The 16306-nt window shown below is 52.4% G+C and overlaps 2 protein-coding genes across 5 annotated transcripts; one reads left to right on the top strand and one right to left on the bottom strand.

The window, feature by feature from the left end:
- The first annotated feature begins 349 nt into the window (after nt 1-349).
- On the top strand, nt 350-14546 carry WNK4 (WNK lysine deficient protein kinase 4). Of its 4 annotated transcripts, none has more exons than XM_016150924.2 (19): nt 350-1055; nt 2482-2654; nt 3660-3880; nt 4178-4335; nt 4846-4934; nt 5023-5239; nt 6755-7019; nt 7218-7339; nt 7573-7631; nt 7737-7854; nt 8121-8237; nt 11435-11572; nt 12107-12161; nt 12250-12857; nt 12937-12997; nt 13113-13521; nt 13610-13809; nt 13975-14030; nt 14180-14546. In XM_016150924.2, the coding sequence occupies exons 1-19, from the start codon at nt 441-443 to the stop codon at nt 14180-14182; spliced, it is 3684 nt and encodes a 1227-aa protein (XP_016006410.2). In that variant the 5' UTR covers nt 350-440; the 3' UTR covers nt 14183-14546. The 4 variants fall into 4 exon arrangements, with proteins under 4 accessions (XP_016006410.2, XP_016006406.2, XP_016006407.2 ...); XM_016150923.2 differs by having other exon boundaries at nt 375-1055; nt 13975-14072; nt 14180-14540; XM_016150920.2 differs by having other exon boundaries at nt 13975-14546.
- Nucleotides 14547-15097: 551 nt separating this feature from the next.
- Nucleotides 15098-16230, bottom strand: LOC107513847 (cytochrome c oxidase assembly factor 3 homolog, mitochondrial). Its single transcript, XM_016150935.2, has 2 exons — nt 15977-16230; nt 15098-15645 (listed from the first exon to the last, which is right to left on the bottom strand). The coding sequence occupies exons 1-2, from the start codon at nt 16188-16190 to the stop codon at nt 15539-15541; spliced, it is 321 nt and encodes a 106-aa protein (XP_016006421.1). The 5' UTR covers nt 16191-16230; the 3' UTR covers nt 15098-15538.
- Between the last annotated feature and the right edge of the window lie 76 nt (nt 16231-16306).

Genomic DNA, 16306 nt, shown 5'->3' on the forward strand with positions numbered 1-16306 from the left:
CCACCACCATCCCCCTTTCTAGGGCCCAGGAGCCGAAGTCACGTTTCCTCTCCCTGTTCAGCATCGCCCCCCCCCCAAAAAAAAAAAACAAAACAACAGGTTTGCACATTCTTAGTGTGGGAGGACGCACCACCGTCTCGAACTTGGTTCTTCGGCTGGAGCCTGAAGGCTGGTGTGCAGGGAGGCGGGGAAGGGGTGGGGTAGCGGCGGGGCTGGGCCACTGCTTGAGGTGAGCGGCTGCGCACCGGGGTCCACACCACTTGCGGCTCCAAGTGGGCGGCCCTGGGAGGTAGGGGCGGGGGCTCGGCTGGGGGCGGGTCACCGGGCGGGACGGGGCGGGAAAGCCGGGGACTGGGGCCCCAGTAGCTCAGCTCGAGTGCTGCGCAGCCAGCTAGTCTGCCTGTCAGGCCGCCTCCTCCCCAGCCTCTGAGCCCTTACCCATGCTGGCACCTCCAGCCCCAGAGAACGCAGTCCCCATGTCCCAGGCGGAGGCCGACCTAGTGCTGCGGCCTCCGCCCCCTCTCGCTGCCACGGGGCCATCCCGCCTCGGGCCCCTTCCTCGCCGGGCGCGCCGCTTCTCCGGGAAGGCTGAGCCCCGGCCGCGCTCTTCCCGTCTCAGCCGCCGCGGCTCAGTCGACTTGGGGCTGCTGAGCTCGTGGTCCCAGCCAACCTCGCCCGTTCCGGAGCCCCCAGATCCTCCGGACTCCGCTGGTCCCATCCCGGCGAGGAGCCCACCGCCTAACTCCGAAGAGCCCCCGGAGGGCACGTGGACTGCGGGAGCGCTGGTGAAGGCTACGGACTCTGAGCATCCGGAGCTCACATGCTCCGTGGGATGCCCGGGGTCCCGGGATCCGCCGAGGGCCCCCGAAGCCACGGCCCAGGAGAGGCGACGAGAGCAGGAGGAAAAGGAAGACATGGAGACCCAGGCTGTGGCAACGTCTCCAGACGGCCGATACCTCAAGTTTGACATCGAGATCGGACGTGGCTCATTCAAGACGGTGTATCGAGGGCTGGACACAGACACCACAGTGGAGGTGGCCTGGTGTGAGCTGCAGGTGCGGCTGGGCACCCCCTTGGTGGCACCTTGGGATGGCACCCTTTGGAGGTCTTGGGATGGGAGACCCAGGGGACAGCAGTAAGGCAGGGATGTATTTTTCCAGTCAAATGGCCAGACATTCCTGCCACCCCCTCCCCTTTGTTCTGATGATCCGTGGACTTCGCTGGTTCTGAGCTACAGAAAGAGAAACTGAAGCAGTGGTATATGGTGGCTCCCCTATGGGTTTGGACATTCTTACTTTAAAGTCTCTATACTTATCCCTGAGAGGTGGAAAGTAAGATAGTAGGAAATCCTGTAGGGAGCTAACTCGGGTCTGAGAGGTGGCTGGCCTCACCACTTTTCTGCAAGTGGTCCCCTCCCTTCCCCTAAGTCCTCAGACCCTCAGCATGACCCTGATTGACCTTTTGCTCCCTCAACCTTGATCTTTGCAGGAGGCTGGGATGATGGAGGCCAGGTCATGGGTCAGAGTGCTCTCCACTTCCAGATTTCTGGCTGTTGTGGAAGGATGGGGCCCCTCCCAGGCCCCTTCTGAAGCAGTCAGACTTCTGGATTTCCTCATAGTTGAGGGTGGGGAAGACAGGGAGCCCCGGCCCTGGCCTGAGCCCAGTCCTGTTCCCCATCCCATTGCTCTCTCAGATTCAAAAGCGCAGAGCCTCATGGCTTTAGGGGGATATTGGTTCAAAGGCCCTTACTGCCTAGGGGGAGAACCTAGTTAAGTCTGGGCCAGCAGCTTTGGATTTGAACTGGGGGACAGAGCCTGGGGGAAGGGTCCTTCCCTGGAGTCCTGGCACTGGGCTTGCCCCTTGCTCCTGCTAGTGCTGCGCCCCAGGCTCTAGGCCAGGCAAAGAGAGGCAGCCAAACGGGTGGGGGGTAGTGGAGGGGGCGGGAGGGGGTGGTAAGGGAGGGAGATCAGACAGGGACGGGACACCAATGAGGCTAGGGGCGGTCTCCTGGCGCCTGGTCCTTGATCCTTCCTCTCTTTCTCTGTACCTCCCTCTGTAGCCCTCCCGCCTCCTGTCTGGTTCTAGCAGTTCTGTTTCTGAGGCCAACCCCCTTGCCGGCCCCATTCTCTACCCGCCGGCCGCCCGCCTGCTGCCTGCCTGCTGCCTGCCCGCTGCCAGTCCCCAGGCTCCCCCTCCCGCCCCACGGCCAGCCTGGGCAGCCACAAAGGCGCTATTGAGCTCAGGGCTCCTGGACCAGGCTGCATAAAGACGCTTGTGTCCAGCAGGGGGTCCAGGGGGCAGCCCCAAGCCCAGGATGGGTGTATCCTAGGAGCAGCCCAAAGGGGCGGACATGGAATTAGGGTCTACAACGGGTTGGGCCAGTGATCCCACTGACCCAGTCCTGCCCTCTGTGCCCCATGCCTCTCTCTATGGGAGTCCTGGGCCTGACTGTGATCTTGATCCCCATCCCCTACCCCACAGACTCGGAAACTGTCTCGAGCCGAGCGGCAGCGATTTTCAGAGGAGGTGGAGATGCTCAAGGGGCTGCAGCACCCCAACATTGTCCGCTTCTATGACTCATGGAAGTCAGTGCTGAGGGGCCAGGTTTGCATCGTGCTGGTCACGGAACTCATGACCTCAGGCACACTCAAGACGTGAGCTCTCTGCCCGGTGGTGGTGGTTGGTGGGAAAGCTGGTGGTGGGAGGTTCCCATTGCTTCTGGAACTTCTGCCAGGCTTCTCAAACTCTACATCCAGGTCCAGTACTAGGCTCACTATCTCTCACCGCCCCCACCCCCACCCGACCCCTGCACACACAGACCCCACCCAGTGAATGGCAAGGTCCACTCAACACTCCAGCCAAAACTTGGGGGTCTCCCCAGATGCCTCCTCTTTATTAACTCTGCACCTCCTTCCCCCATCAGTCTGTCTCCAAGTCCTTCCTTATATCTTTCCACTTGGCTTTCACTGGCCCATCTAAGCCCCCACCTCAACTGCCACCTCACTGGTCTGGAGCCCGTCAGCCCCCGACTCCCCAAGAGTCTTACCCCTTCTACCCCTTTCCTCTCCAAGCTATTCTGTCTTCCTGCAGCCTGAGGATCTCTCTCTATTGCAAATCTGACCATATCACTCCCTTTCTTAAAAACCCTTCAAGGTTTCCCATGGCCCTCAGGATAAAGTCCACTTTCGCTAAACTGCTCAAAGTCCTTAGGATCCAGCCTCGTCTTCAGCTTAAATTCCAGACAAACCAAATTTCCAGCACCTCCTCCCAGCCTGCCCTGTGGCTTGCTGTCCATGCCTTTGAGCATGCTGTCCCCTCTCCCTGGAAAGTCTCCATCCCCATTTCACCCTTGAACTCCTACTTATCCTTCAGTATGCAACACAAAGTTATTTCCTCTGTGGAGCCCTCCCCCACACCAGGGCAGTTAGTCATCCCTTTCTGTGCTTCCACAGCTCCGTTGGCCTCAGCCCTATAACTTCATGTCTACTTACCACACCTCCCGACTGTTTCTCCCTAGATCCTGGCATGGTCCTAGGCTAGGAGAATGCTTACAGAAGATGCATAGATGTCATCGGTGGCGGTGTGGTGGGGGGCTTGGGGAAACTTCTCAGTGGGGGCTCCCTCCCCTGCTGTGACCCTGGTTATGCTCCCTCCCCAAGATACCTGAGGAGGTTTCGTGAGATGAAGCCCCGAGTCCTTCAGCGCTGGAGCCGCCAAATTCTACGGGGGCTTCATTTCCTACACTCCCGGGTACCTCCCATCCTGCACCGAGATCTCAAGTGCGACAACGTCTTTATCACGGGCCCTTCGGGCTCCGTCAAGATCGGAGACCTGGGCCTTGCCACACTCAAGCGCGCCTCCTTTGCCAAGAGTGTCATCGGTGCGTCCTTCCGGGAGGATCTTTGCCATTCTTACCTCCCCCACATTAGAAGAAAGCCTGGGGTCTCCCTTCTCCCCAGCAGGGTTCTTTGAGATCCATGGAGTTAGAAGAACATGGGGAGGATGGGAGACCTATGGCATCTCCTCTCTCCCATACCACGGTGGGAAAGGGGGTCGGTCACTTACACTCCAGAACTTGCAGGCTGCCTAGTCTATGGTATGCTGAAAGGGGGGTGAGGTGGAGGGACAAAGCTGGGAGGGGAATTCTGCAGCCTGATGCCTGCTGTGGATCTCACAGGGACCCCGGAATTCATGGCTCCAGAGATGTATGAGGAAAAGTACGATGAGGCCGTGGATGTGTACGCATTTGGCATGTGCATGCTGGAGATGGCTACCTCGGAGTACCCTTACTCTGAGTGCCAGAATGCCGCACAAATCTACCGCAAGGTCACCTCGGTGAGAGGAGGCAGGGAGGAGAGGGAATTCCAGGTCCCTCCCATTTTCCTGTCCTAACTAGCCCGCGGTCAATGTCCTTTCCTTTAATGAAAACAGGCTAGATACAAAGATACCTTAGTTTACACTGAAGGATATTAGGTGCACACATGCCTCCCTCCACTACAAGCTATTTAGAATAACGATGTATGTGGCACTCCAAGTGATTTCACTTCCAACTTATCCGATCGTTCTAGCTGCTCCGCGGCGTGAGCAGAGCAAATATTCTGCCCAGTGTTTTTACAAATGAGAGAACTGGTTCCGAGGCAGACTTGTTCAAGGTCACACTGTCATACATGGGGCACCTGGGATTCGAAATCAAATCTCCCAGAAGGAGTTGCGGTGCTTTTGAGCCTGCACTTGTTGCTGCCTCTGGCACACCTGTGGTGGAAGTGGGGGGTGGGAAAGGGGGTGTCAAGCAGAAAGCTTGGGGCACAGAGAGCCGTGGCTCATGTGACCGACCCCTTCCCCCAGGGCACAAAACCAAACAGCTTTTACAAGGTGAAGATGCCCGAAGTGAAGGAGATCATTGAAGGCTGCATCAGAACAGATAAGAACGAGAGGTGAGGTGCGCGGGAAGGGGGCTGTGGGGGGGTGGGCTGTGGGGGCGGGGCTGCAGTGGGGCTCAGCTCACCACAGCGCTGCCTTCAGGTTCACCATTCAGGACCTTCTGGCTCACGCTTTCTTCCGCGAAGAGCGTGGTGTGCATGTGGAGCTGGCAGAGGAGGACGATGGTGAGAAGCCGGACCTCAAGCTCTGGCTGCGCATGGAGGATGCGCGGCGAGGGGGGCGCCCACGGGACAACCAGGCCATTGAATTTCTGTTCCAGTTGGGCCGAGATGCGGCTGAGGAAGTGGCACAGGAAATGGTGAGCAGAGGACAGACCGCCCAGCGGGTGGATGTGTGAGGGGTGCCGGGGTGGTGGGGATGGGACCCAATCCACCCTTCTCAGCATCTCCAGCCAGCGCCTTCCAGCCCCTTCCTCCCTAATACACCCACACGCACATCTTGTGGTCAACACATTGAAGATTGTCTTTCCAAGAACAGACCTTGGGGCCTCCAGCCTTTGGCCTTTATTCCCAGCTGATCTGATGTTCCTTGAATGTCTTTCCCTCCAACTTATCTAGCTATTTATTTTTCTCTTTTTTGCTCTCCCCCCCCCCCCCAGCCACAATCTCTTGTTCTTTTCTATTTCTTCCTTTATGCTCAGAACCATCAAATTTAGGAAGGCTATATCATTGTAGAGTCAAAATTAAATGCTGCTTTTCACTTCAGCAGGTCCTCGGTTACAGGACCCACCATGACTGGTCTTGTTTTCTACCAGGTTACATTTCTGTTTTTTTCTTCTACTAGACTATAAACTCCTTGAGGGCAATAGAGACTGTGTTTTATTGATTTTTCTATCCCTGACAGTGCTTGGCACAGGGTAGGAACTCATTAATAGCCCACGTGTGTACATGGCTTAGAGCACTTTCATGTGCATTTGATGATTGTTATCAACTCTACATGGAACTCTACATAAAATCCTGATATATCGGTGAGGAAATAAAAGCTCAGAGAGAGGTTGAATATCTTGTCCAAGGGGCCAAGCAAGTAGGTGGCAGAGATGGATCTAAAACTCAGGCTGTTCAGCCTTTAGGTCAGATCACCCTGCCCTGCCTCCTTAATGTGCCCTGCAAAACTTGTCATTGAGTTGAATAAGGAGATGATAAATGGGAGTTGGTGGACCAGGAGAGGTATACATAGGATGTAGAATGTGTGCAGACAGAAGCTTGGGGGCTGGTTTAGCAAGGCCTGAGGGGGAAGGGAGAGAGTATGAGATTCTTAATAGAAAAATGGCAGTTGAAAGGGTAGGGATCATTTATGGGTCAAGAACCTGAGAAAGCATTTGAAATGTGTCATCAGAGCAGGTCTCCACAGCACTGACCTGAGATCAAATCTCGACCCATTAGTTATGTACAGTTTTTGACCTTGACACTACTGACATCTTTATTTGGGGGACTGTCTTGTGCATTGTAGGTTGTTGATAAGAATCTCTGCCTTTTACTCACTAGATGCCAGTAGCACCTACCCTCCAGTTATGACAACTAGAAAGTCTCCAAATATTGCCAAATGTTCCCCCCCTTCCTCAATTGAAAGCAATTGACTTACTGTATAACTATAAACTGCTCACTTATTTCTAAAATGGAGTTGATAAGACCTATCTCAGGAGGTTATTGGGAGGAATTAATGTGATAATGTAAGGAGTTACCAGTTAATGGGCACAGTAGGTAACCAATAAGTGTTGGTTCCCTTCCTCCCATATCTTGGAGGCCCCCAAAAAGTGTTCTGATGGGCCTTTGAGGAGAGTGTCAAACTGCATTTCTCATCCTCCTAACTCCAGGTTGCTCTGGGCTTAGTCTGTGAAGCTGATTACCAGCCAGTGGCCCGTGCAGTACGTGAACGGGTGGCCGCTATCCAGCGAAAGCGTGAGAAGCTGCGCAAAGCTAGGGAGTTGGAGGCTCTCCCTCCTGTGCCAGAACCCCAGCCAGCAACTGTCCCCATGGCTCCTGGTCTCCCCAGTGCCTTTCCCCATGAGCCTGAGGAGCCAGAGGCAGACCAGCACCAGCTCTTCCTCTTCCGCCATGCCAGCTACTCATCTACCACCTGTAAGTCACCTCTGACCTTGGGACTTAGGTCCCTTAGCCTCTCTCCCCCACCCAGAAGTTCAGCCCAGCAGCACTGTCACTTACCCTGCCTTCCACATCTCGCCACAGAGCTCTTTCTGGAAAACTTCAGGCCTTTCCTTGCTCAGGCAGACCCCTTCCCTTTATCTCCCTTTTTTGATCTTTTCCCTCCCCTGCCAGCGGATTGTGAGACTGATGGCTACCTCAGCTCTTCAGGCTTCCTGGATGTCTCAGACCCTGCTCTTCAGACTCCTAGCGGGGTGCCATCCAGCCCTGCTGAGTCCCATCTCTGCCTGCCCTCGGTGAGAGGGGGTCACCCAGGGGCGGGGAGGGGCTTCCAGCCGTTCCAAACCTATGACCTGTCTCCCTCCTTGTAAAACTCAACCCTATTACTTGGTCCCATGTCCCTGGAAATCCACCACTCTTATCCTCATCTTAATACCATCTCCTCATTTACCTCGGCATCCTTGAACTCATCTCCCTGGATCAGAACAGTTATCTTCCCCTGATCTCATGAACCCATATCCTATTTCAGGCTTTTGCATTATCCATTCCACGTTCTGGCCCTGGCAGTGACTTTTCCCCTGGAGACAAGTAAGTTCTGGTAGGAGTTGGGGTGCTAGGGTGAGACATATGGAGCTCTGGAGCCCCAGTGTCCATTCTGATGCTCTTCTATTCTATCTTCTTTCCCTTTTGCAGCTATGCCTCGGATGTAGCATCAGGCCTTAGTGACATGGGTGAAGGGATGGGACGGATGAGGAGACCCCCAGGGAGAAATCTCCGGCGCAGACCCCGATCCCGGCTTCGGGTCACTAGTGTAAGAAAGGAGCAGAGATGGGCAATAACCTTCAGGGCCAACAAGGAACTGTCAGGAGGATGGGGGAGGTCAGCCAGAAAAGGGAAGTAGCAGCGTATGACTGGTACTCAAGTGGCGGCCAGGCCAGTTTCTAATACCAGACTTTGGGAGCAGGGTCTTCTCCCCAGTTCCAATCTAGCCACTCTCACTTGGTTGGAGTCGGGTGGAGACATGTGATGAGGACAGAGGGCTTGACCTCCTCCTTTCTGCTGAATTTGAATCCGAAGGTCTCAGACCAGAATGACAGAGTGGTTGAGTGCCAGCTACAGACTCACAACAGCAAGATGGTGACCTTCCGATTTGATCTGGATGGCGACAGCCCGGAAGAGATTGCAGCTGCCATGGTGAGGAGGAGAGAGATGAAGACAGAATCTTTCGGCCTGGGACAAGAGTCTCCCTCTTGATGTTGCCTGGTGCTGAATGCATTCCACCTCCTCTTCCAATAGCAAGGGTTTTGAAAGCACTGGTCACACTCAGTATAGTGACGCTGAAGACATCTCTATCCTTGTTTTGGAGATTTGTTTCTCCAGCGAGGTTTGGATCCTTAGCTGGAGCAATTAGAGACTAACATAGGATATACACAAGTGCTACAGTGAAGTACATGCTAGACACGTGATACTGTGGCTGTGAGCAAAGGAGGGCTGGGGGCAGGAAGGGAAAGGGGTAGGACTTATGCAAAATCTTGACAGATGGGTAAGAATGACAATGAAGGGTGGAAAGAGCATGTCTAGTGGGAGTACTGCATAAGCAAAGGCATGTAAGTAGGGAGTGACTTGGAACATGGCACGGGGCAGGCTTCATGAAGAGACCACTAGAATTAAGGGTTCTAATAGGAGCCCTTCTGGAATCGAGGGTTGAGCATGTAGAATAGACCTGGGTTATAGATGGTCGTAAGAGTTAGGCAGAGTATAACATGGTGAGAGTAGGTTTTAAGAAGACTAATCTTCCATGGGTTGTGGGAGGGAGTTGGGGGAAAGGAATCAGTTGGCAGGTGGGTACAAGAAGCCAGGTGTGGACTGGAGAGAATGGTTTATGGTGGGAGGGAAGAAGAAAGGGGTGAATCTGAGGGTTGTTTCAGGAAAATAAATTACAATCCAGAAATTTATTGACATAGTAAAATACACACAGTAGATGCTCAATAAATATTTGCTGAGTTGGTATGATAGGATATCAGGGAGAGGGGATATCAAGGGCAACTTATAGCTGGAGGAACTAATGGGAGCAGACCATCAAAGGAAAGAGGAAGTTGGAAATGGAAGTAGGCTCTCTTAGGGGTCATGATGAGCTCAAATGATAGAGGGACTAGTAAGGGAAGATTCTCCATTGGAGCATGATATGGCTCAGGCAGGGCTAGGGAAAGGGGTAAATTTAGGAGTCATCAGTACAGAATTGAAGGGAGATGGGCCTACAAAACCAGAGGCCTAGAGGGCCTGAGTGTGTCACATTGGATACCCACGGTTTTGGAATGGGAGGAGAAATAGATCATCGAAGGACACAGAGATGGAGTCTGAGAGGTAGAAGGAGCCCCGAAAGATGTTAGTAAAACTAAATGAGGAGAATTTCAAGGAGATGACATAAAGTGAATCCTGAGGCAAGATCAGGCCGGCTTTTGTCAAGAGGTCTTTGTGGGAGACCAGTTTCAGTGGAGTGAGGGTGGTAGATACCAGCCTCTGGGGTAATGCAGGAAAGTAAATGGAGAAATGGCTTCAGGAACTTTCTCTCACAAGCTTCTCCTCTATCATGTCATTCGCCAGGACAAAGACAAAATATCACTTGGCACTCAAGCTTACCACCTTCTATCAAGCTACTCAACCCTTCCAGAATCTTCCCTCCAGCTACACTGTTTTCTGAATGGTCCTCTGAAGAGGCTGTGTGCCTTTTCACTTCTGCTTCCCTCTGCTCAGAGGTTGCACCCTGAGAGCCTTCTCTACTGGGCTTTCAAACCCCTCAGAGCCCACACAGGCACCATGACCCTGCCCCCTGAACCCAGGATCTGTTGCCCTGTTTTTCTCCTTACCAGTTCCTCTTCTAATCCTCTGCAGCAGAGTTCTCCAAAAACTTAAATCTGACCTTGTTGCTTGTGCCCCAAAACCTTTAGTGGCTATTTGTGGTTACAGAGTAAGGTCTAAATTCTGGAACATGGCCTTTAAAATTCACAGCACTCTCAGCTATACTTAAGTCTGCACTATTTTGTGAATGAGCCATGACTTTTCATGCCTCAGAGCTATTACTCATGCTGTTCTCTTTGCCTGCACTGCCCTTCTCTTCCTGATAAATGGCATGGAACAGAGAAAAGTGGACTTTTCATGTAAGACCTGAGTTCAAATTTCCGCTCTTATTTACTAATTCAGTGAACTTGGGCAAGTTTCTTAACCTCTCTGAACCTTGGTTGCTCATCAGTAAAATGCAGGTGATAATAATTATTTTGCAAAGATATTCTGATATAATTTATGAGATGATGTAATATATATGAGAAGAGAAATGATATAATGTGATATAATGTATGAGAAGTGTCCACACATTGTAGGCCCTCAATAAAGGGTCGCTTTTCTTACTTATCCTTCAAGGTTCAGTTCTGTGATGTCATCCCAGCTCTCTTGTCTCCCCCAGGGTGGTATGACCTCTCTCTGAAATAGCATTTTTAAAAATTGTGATTAAAAAACACATAAAATTTGCCATCTTAACCATTTTTAAGTGTACAGTTCATGAATGTTAAGTATATTCACATTGTTATGACACAGATTTCCAGAACTTTTTGATATTGCAAATCTGAAACTCTATACCCATTAAAAAACAGCCCTCCTTCTCCCCCTCCTGGAATAGCGTTTTTATCTATCCCTCATTCATGAATGCCTTACCTACCATGAGATGACTTGCAGTATATTGAGTTCTGTATAAATGTGTCTCTTCCACTAGATTTTAGGCTTCTTGAGGACCAGGACCTTATTTTAATGCTCCCCTGTATTCTTCACAGTACCTAGTGCAATGCCTGGCACATAGCGTGTGCTCAATTAGTGTTTGTGGAATTGATTGTTATATTTACCACTTATTGCCTTATTTTTACTGTGTGTGTGTGTGTGTGTGTGTGTTATACTTTATAAGCCTTATGCAAGCAATATTGTGTCCAAAAGCATGTGAGGATGTGAGACAAAAGTAGGAAAGACCTCAGGCTTTAGCTTTCAACAGATCGGAGTGCAAATCCTGTGATCTTGGGCAGACTGAACTTAACCTCTTTGAGCATTGGTTATCTTAATTCTATAATGGGGGTGTTAATATAGCCCCCAGAAAGCTGTTGGTGTTAAATGTGATAAGATATGTTAAGCCTCTGATGATACATGCATCCTATGAATATTTCTTCTAAGCTGTAGTTCTTACACCACACAGTACCTGGGACACAGTAGATATTTACTAAATACTTGTTTTAGGTTAGTGGTTGGCAGAAGCACTAGGGTGAAGGGCTGATTTTTAAAGATCAAGGCAGGTGGAGAGGGATGAGTGGGATAACTGAGCCCTTCCTCCCCTTTCTGCTGCCCTTTGCCAGGTATATAACGAGTTTATTCTGCCTTCGGAGCGAGCTGGATTCCTGAGCCGGATTCGGGAGATTATCCAGCGAGTGGAGACCCTGTTGAAGAGAGATACTGGCCCTGTGGAGGCTGCTGAAGACCCCCTGGGTCCCCAGGTCAGACCCCTCTGGGCACCTGTGGGGGAATGGACTCTGTTCCAGGCTTCATTACTCTTTGTCTCACCGGTCACCTTGGATCTAACTCTTCATCTCTGGGAACCTAAAACAGTGGCTCTTGGCCCATTTGAGAATCTGATGAAAGCCATGGACCTTTGTTCTAGAATAATGTGTTCAATGCATACTTTTAACTCATTATTTTGAAATAATTTGAGACAGAAAAAAAAGTTGCAAGAATTGTGCAAAGATACTCTTTGGAGGCAAGAGTTTTGCCACATTAGCTTTATCTTTCTTGTCCTCTCTCTCCTCTATATGTGTGTGCACATATTTTTTCTGAACCAGAGTAAGTTGCAGACATTATGCCCCTTTACCTATAAATATTTCAGCAAATACACTTTTGAATTCCTTGAAATTCATCTGTGGACTCCTAGAGGTCCATGAGTCCTAGCCTAGCTTAAGAACTGCAGTCTGAAACCTTCCATCTAAGACTTGGCCGTTCCCCACTGTGACTGTGGGCCCCCTTCTCTCCCTCAGGAGGAGCCAGCACCATTGCCTGCCCTCCTGGGCCCCTTCCCCAACCCATCCAATGGTATGTACTGACTTCTGTCCCCTTGGGTTGTTCCTGGGAAGGGGGAAGGAAATGGAAGACTGGAATCTCAACACACCCTCCTCCCCAGCAGAGCTTCAGAGCAGCACCTCCCTGGACCAGAGCAGCTGGGCAGCCTTCTCCACACCCCCATCTTCTCCTGGGACCCCCCTGTCTCCTGGAAACCCATTTTCTCCTGGAACCCCCGTTTCCCCAAGTCCCAGCTTCCCTATCGCTCATCCCCCATGTCATACCAGCTCCTCCCCATTCTCCCCAATTTCTTCCCAGGTCTCAAATCTCTCTTCGTACACCCCAAGCTCTCCACTTCCGTTCTCCCCCAGTGTGTCCCCTTTTCCAATCCCGTCATCTCAGTTTTCACAGAGCTCTCTTCTCCCTGGTTCTCCACCCATCTTCTCTCCCAGTTGTTCCCAGCTCACTCTTATGCCTCCTTCCTTTCCTCCATGCCCCTCTGCTTCTCCCCTCCCCTCCACCACAGCAGGCCCTCTCCTGTCTCTGGCTAGTGCCTTCTCTCTGGCTGTGATGACTATGGCCCAGTCCCTGCTGTCCCCCTCACCTGGACTCCTTTCCCAGTCTCCTCCAGCCCCTCCTGGTCCCTTACCGAGCCTGCCCCCTCCCACTCCCCTTACTCCCTGTGGCCAGGAGAGGCCTTCAGCTTTGACAGCGGAGATGGAGAGTGAGGTGAGTAGGGCACCAAGAGGGCTAATTAGGTGGGCTTCATTCCTCATCATTTCTCTCCTCATGGACCCATACTTTGTAGGCCTCCCCAAATCCTGCTCGGCCACTCCTGAGTGAAGCCAGACTGGCGCCTATCTCTGAAGGTGAGGCCTCTGACCACTGATCTTCCCCTACCCCATTATCCTCAGTCCACTTTATATCCATCCTACCACTGATTTCTCTCCCTCCTTTCATGACTCCCTCCTTGTCTCTCTACAGAGGGAAAGCCCCAGCTTGTTGGGCGTTTCCAGGTGTCTTCACCCAAGGAACCAGCTGAGCCTCTTCCCCTGCAACCAGCATCCCCAACTCTCTCTGATTCCCTGAAGCCTCCAACCCCTCAGCTGACCTCAGAGAGCTCAGATACAGAGGATAGTGCTGGAGGCGGGCCAGAGGCCAGGGAGGCTCTGGCTGAGAGTGACCGTGCAGCTGAGGGCTTGGGGGCTGGAGTTGAGGAGGAAGGGGACAGTGGGAAGGAACCCCGAGTGGTGGACAGCCCTCCACCCCTGAGCCATCCCAGCTCAGTATGGATGAACTACTCCTATAGCAGCCTGTGTCTGAGTAGTGAGGAATCAGACAGCAGTGGGGAGGATGAGGAATTCTGGGCTGAGCTGCAGAGTCTTCGACAAAAGTGAGTCTGGGGAGGTTGGAGGACAAGAGGTGAACTTGGGAGAGCAAGAAAGGTGGCTAGCCTTCTCAAGCTCCTGGTGCATCCTCAGGCACTTGTCAGAGGTGGAGGCACTACAGACACTACAGAAAAAGGAAATCGAGGACTTGTACAGCAGGCTTGGGAAGCAGCCCCCACCAGGCATCGTGGCTCCAGCTGCTATGCTGTCCAGCCGCCAGCGCCGCATCTCCAAGGGCAGCTTCCCCACCTCCCGACGCAACAGCCTGCAACGCTCTGAACCCCCAGGACCTGGTGAGATTGCAGTTGCCCAGCTCCCATCTTTCCCGAGTCCCCTTCCCTAGTGATCCATATTTCTTCCGGGGGGGGGGGGTCTGCCCTTGGTTTGGGGGGACTAGCCTCCTTCTCCCCATGACCCCTTCCCTCATTCAGTGCTCTCCCTCCCCATCCTGCACCCAGGCATCATACGAAGGAACTCCTTGAGTGGCAGCAGCACCGGCTCCCAGGAGCAGCGGGCAAGCAAGGGGGTGACATTCGCCGGGGATGTTGGCAGGATGGTGAGGGTGGGCCCAAGGGAGGGAGAGCCCAGGGAATGATAACTGGCTGCAGCTTCACCCTCCTCCCACCCTAGAGGTTTCTTCAGTGCTTTTTCTTTTTCTTCCAGTGAATTCAGAATAGAAGCCATGTGTCTCCCCCACACCAGGGCCCACCATGGAGCTTGTGCTCTCAGAATCTGCTGGCCAACACAACTCTGCAAGGAAGACCTCGGCACTGAGGAATTAAAAGGCCAGAGGGCCATGGAGAGTGCTGTTCCATTACAGGGAAGAGTCAAACGTGGGAACTAATTGCTGGGTGTAGAAGGTGTAAATTCTGCAGCCTACCATCCGCATCCCTGCCACCTCCCCGGCCAAGAGTCAACCACTAAGCCGTCCCACCCAAGCACAGATGTTTCCGGAGGGCACACTCCCAGCTGGGCCAGTGGAGGGGGACACTAGAATTAGTAGCAGCTAATAAAAATGCTGGAATTAGGACTCTGTGAATTTGTATCTGTTGGGCCTTAAGAACTGGGGGCAAAGGCTTATGGGGTAAGGAAGGGGAGGATTTAGAAGAGACTCTCCTTTCACAATGAGTGGCAGGGGTGAAAGTTGCCCAGCATTCTGGTTTCCTGCTAGCAGCAGCTCATGAGGAAACTGTAAGGTCAATGATCCACCTCACCAAGCTGATTCCATCCAGACCCCACCTTAGGCCCACACAGGCAGTCCCCAGTGGAAATTAAAAAACAAAGCTACTTGCCTCTCATCCTTCATCTACCTCTCTCTCGGGGTAGGGAAAGGCAGTAAAGTTGGAGTAGTGTTATTCTTGAGGGTAGAGAAAAGAAGAGTGACATTCCTTTCTCAAAAATATGGTTCAGTATCAACCTGCCCAGTGACCCACCACAATCTTTCCCTTAAATCAGATGGAAAGATCTCACAGAAAAAGTAATTCTAGTTAAACATTTATGGATCCCTGGGGCATGCCACTGCTTCAACTACTGCTTGCGGAGCTTCCCAGCATGAAGTGTCAGCACTAACACACTCAGATATCTGACTCCAAGAGAGATGACTCAATTTATTATTCTCAAACTAACCCCATCTTTCCTTTAGACTCCAACACTGCACAGAGCTGCCATACCTACTCCCATAATGGCCCACCTCTTGCCCTCCTTCCTCCCAGCTCCTGGGAGGTGAAGGGGATAAACCACAAAGTCAGAAAGCTTGGGAAACCCAAGGTCGGATACCTTTCAAACAATGAAACAAACTACATACAAAAAGGGCTCAGCTACCGCACACAGTGAGAGATGGGCAATGTTTCCTTGACAATGGCCAAATGCATAAATTTCTGGCTTCTTGGGCTCAATCATCATCCAAGGTAGTAAGGTGGCCAGCAATGCTGTGAGCAGGCTTCGATTTCTACATGTTCACGGGGCATCATCCATCACGAGAAGGGGCTCCAGTAGGTTGGGGATGTGCGATGCCCATCTGGATCACGGTCCTGATGCCCTTGCCACAGCTCGAGCTCGAGCAGCTTTGGCCTCATCCTCCAGCTCATCTAAGAAGCGCTCCTGGGACACCGAGTAAAGAGTGTAACCATCTGAGAAGGTGGGTTCAGGAAACCACTTGGAATACGCACATTCCCATTTCCTAGACTCACTTCCACCACCCTTAATCTCTCATCCTCTCAAATCAGTGATTTAATCTTCCACCCTTTGTTCTTCTGAGCCATGACCCCGACTCCGTCATTAATGAACTATATTAAAAGAGCACCTTAAAATGACCACGATAAGTAGAGTAAACGCTTGGCTCAGCGTTAGCCTTTCACAGCTCGGGCTCCTTCGACCATCCCCACACTGTCCAACAAGCCTCTGCTCCCCTTCCCTTGCCCCCATATGCAGTCTCCCTGAGTCTACAGTCCAAATGGATACAAATAGCTAACACCAGCGCCCCGATTCCCAGGCCGGTCACGATGTTTCGGGTCCGCCGTTGCGGCAGCGTCTTCTGCCACTGGGCGAGCTGCACCTGCCGCATAAATTGCAGCTGTGCGGGAGTCAGCTTCTCCCGAGTAGGGTCGATGCGCTGGGCCAGTGGAGCCTTTCCACTCTTAGCATCGAGAGGGTCACCAGCTCCCTGAGCCGCCATGCTGCCGCCCCGCCCTTCGCAGTCTCAGGGCGCGGAGCTTGCTGGGAATCGTAGTCCTTGGCTACCGAAGGGACGCCGGGAGTTGCAGTCCGCGTTTTCTGCTGTGACCTGACTGT

The sequence above is a fragment of the Rousettus aegyptiacus genome, unplaced genomic scaffold (assembly GCF_014176215.1).
Source record: "Rousettus aegyptiacus isolate mRouAeg1 unplaced genomic scaffold, mRouAeg1.p scaffold_m13_p_6, whole genome shotgun sequence".
NCBI classification, from domain to species: Eukaryota; Metazoa; Chordata; class Mammalia; order Chiroptera; family Pteropodidae; genus Rousettus; species Rousettus aegyptiacus.

Excerpts from the sequence above, each read along its gene's own strand:
- LOC107513847 (XM_016150935.2), bottom strand. The coding sequence starts at position 16,190 with ATGGCGGCTCAGGGAGCTGGTGACCCTCTCGATGCTAAGAGTGGAAAG. Across the intron at positions 15,646-15,976 it reads GGCGCTGGTGTTAGCTATTT|ATGGTTACACTCTTTACTCG; the intron begins GTATCCATTTGG and ends CCACCTTCTCAG.
- WNK4 (XM_016150920.2), top strand. The coding sequence starts at position 441 with ATGCTGGCACCTCCAGCCCCAGAGAACGCAGTCCCCATGTCCCAGGCG. Across the intron at positions 4,336-4,845 it reads TCTACCGCAAGGTCACCTCG|GGCACAAAACCAAACAGCTT; the intron begins GTGAGAGGAGGC and ends CCCTTCCCCCAG. Across the intron at positions 8,238-11,434 it reads AAGAGATTGCAGCTGCCATG|GTATATAACGAGTTTATTCT; the intron begins GTGAGGAGGAGA and ends GCCCTTTGCCAG.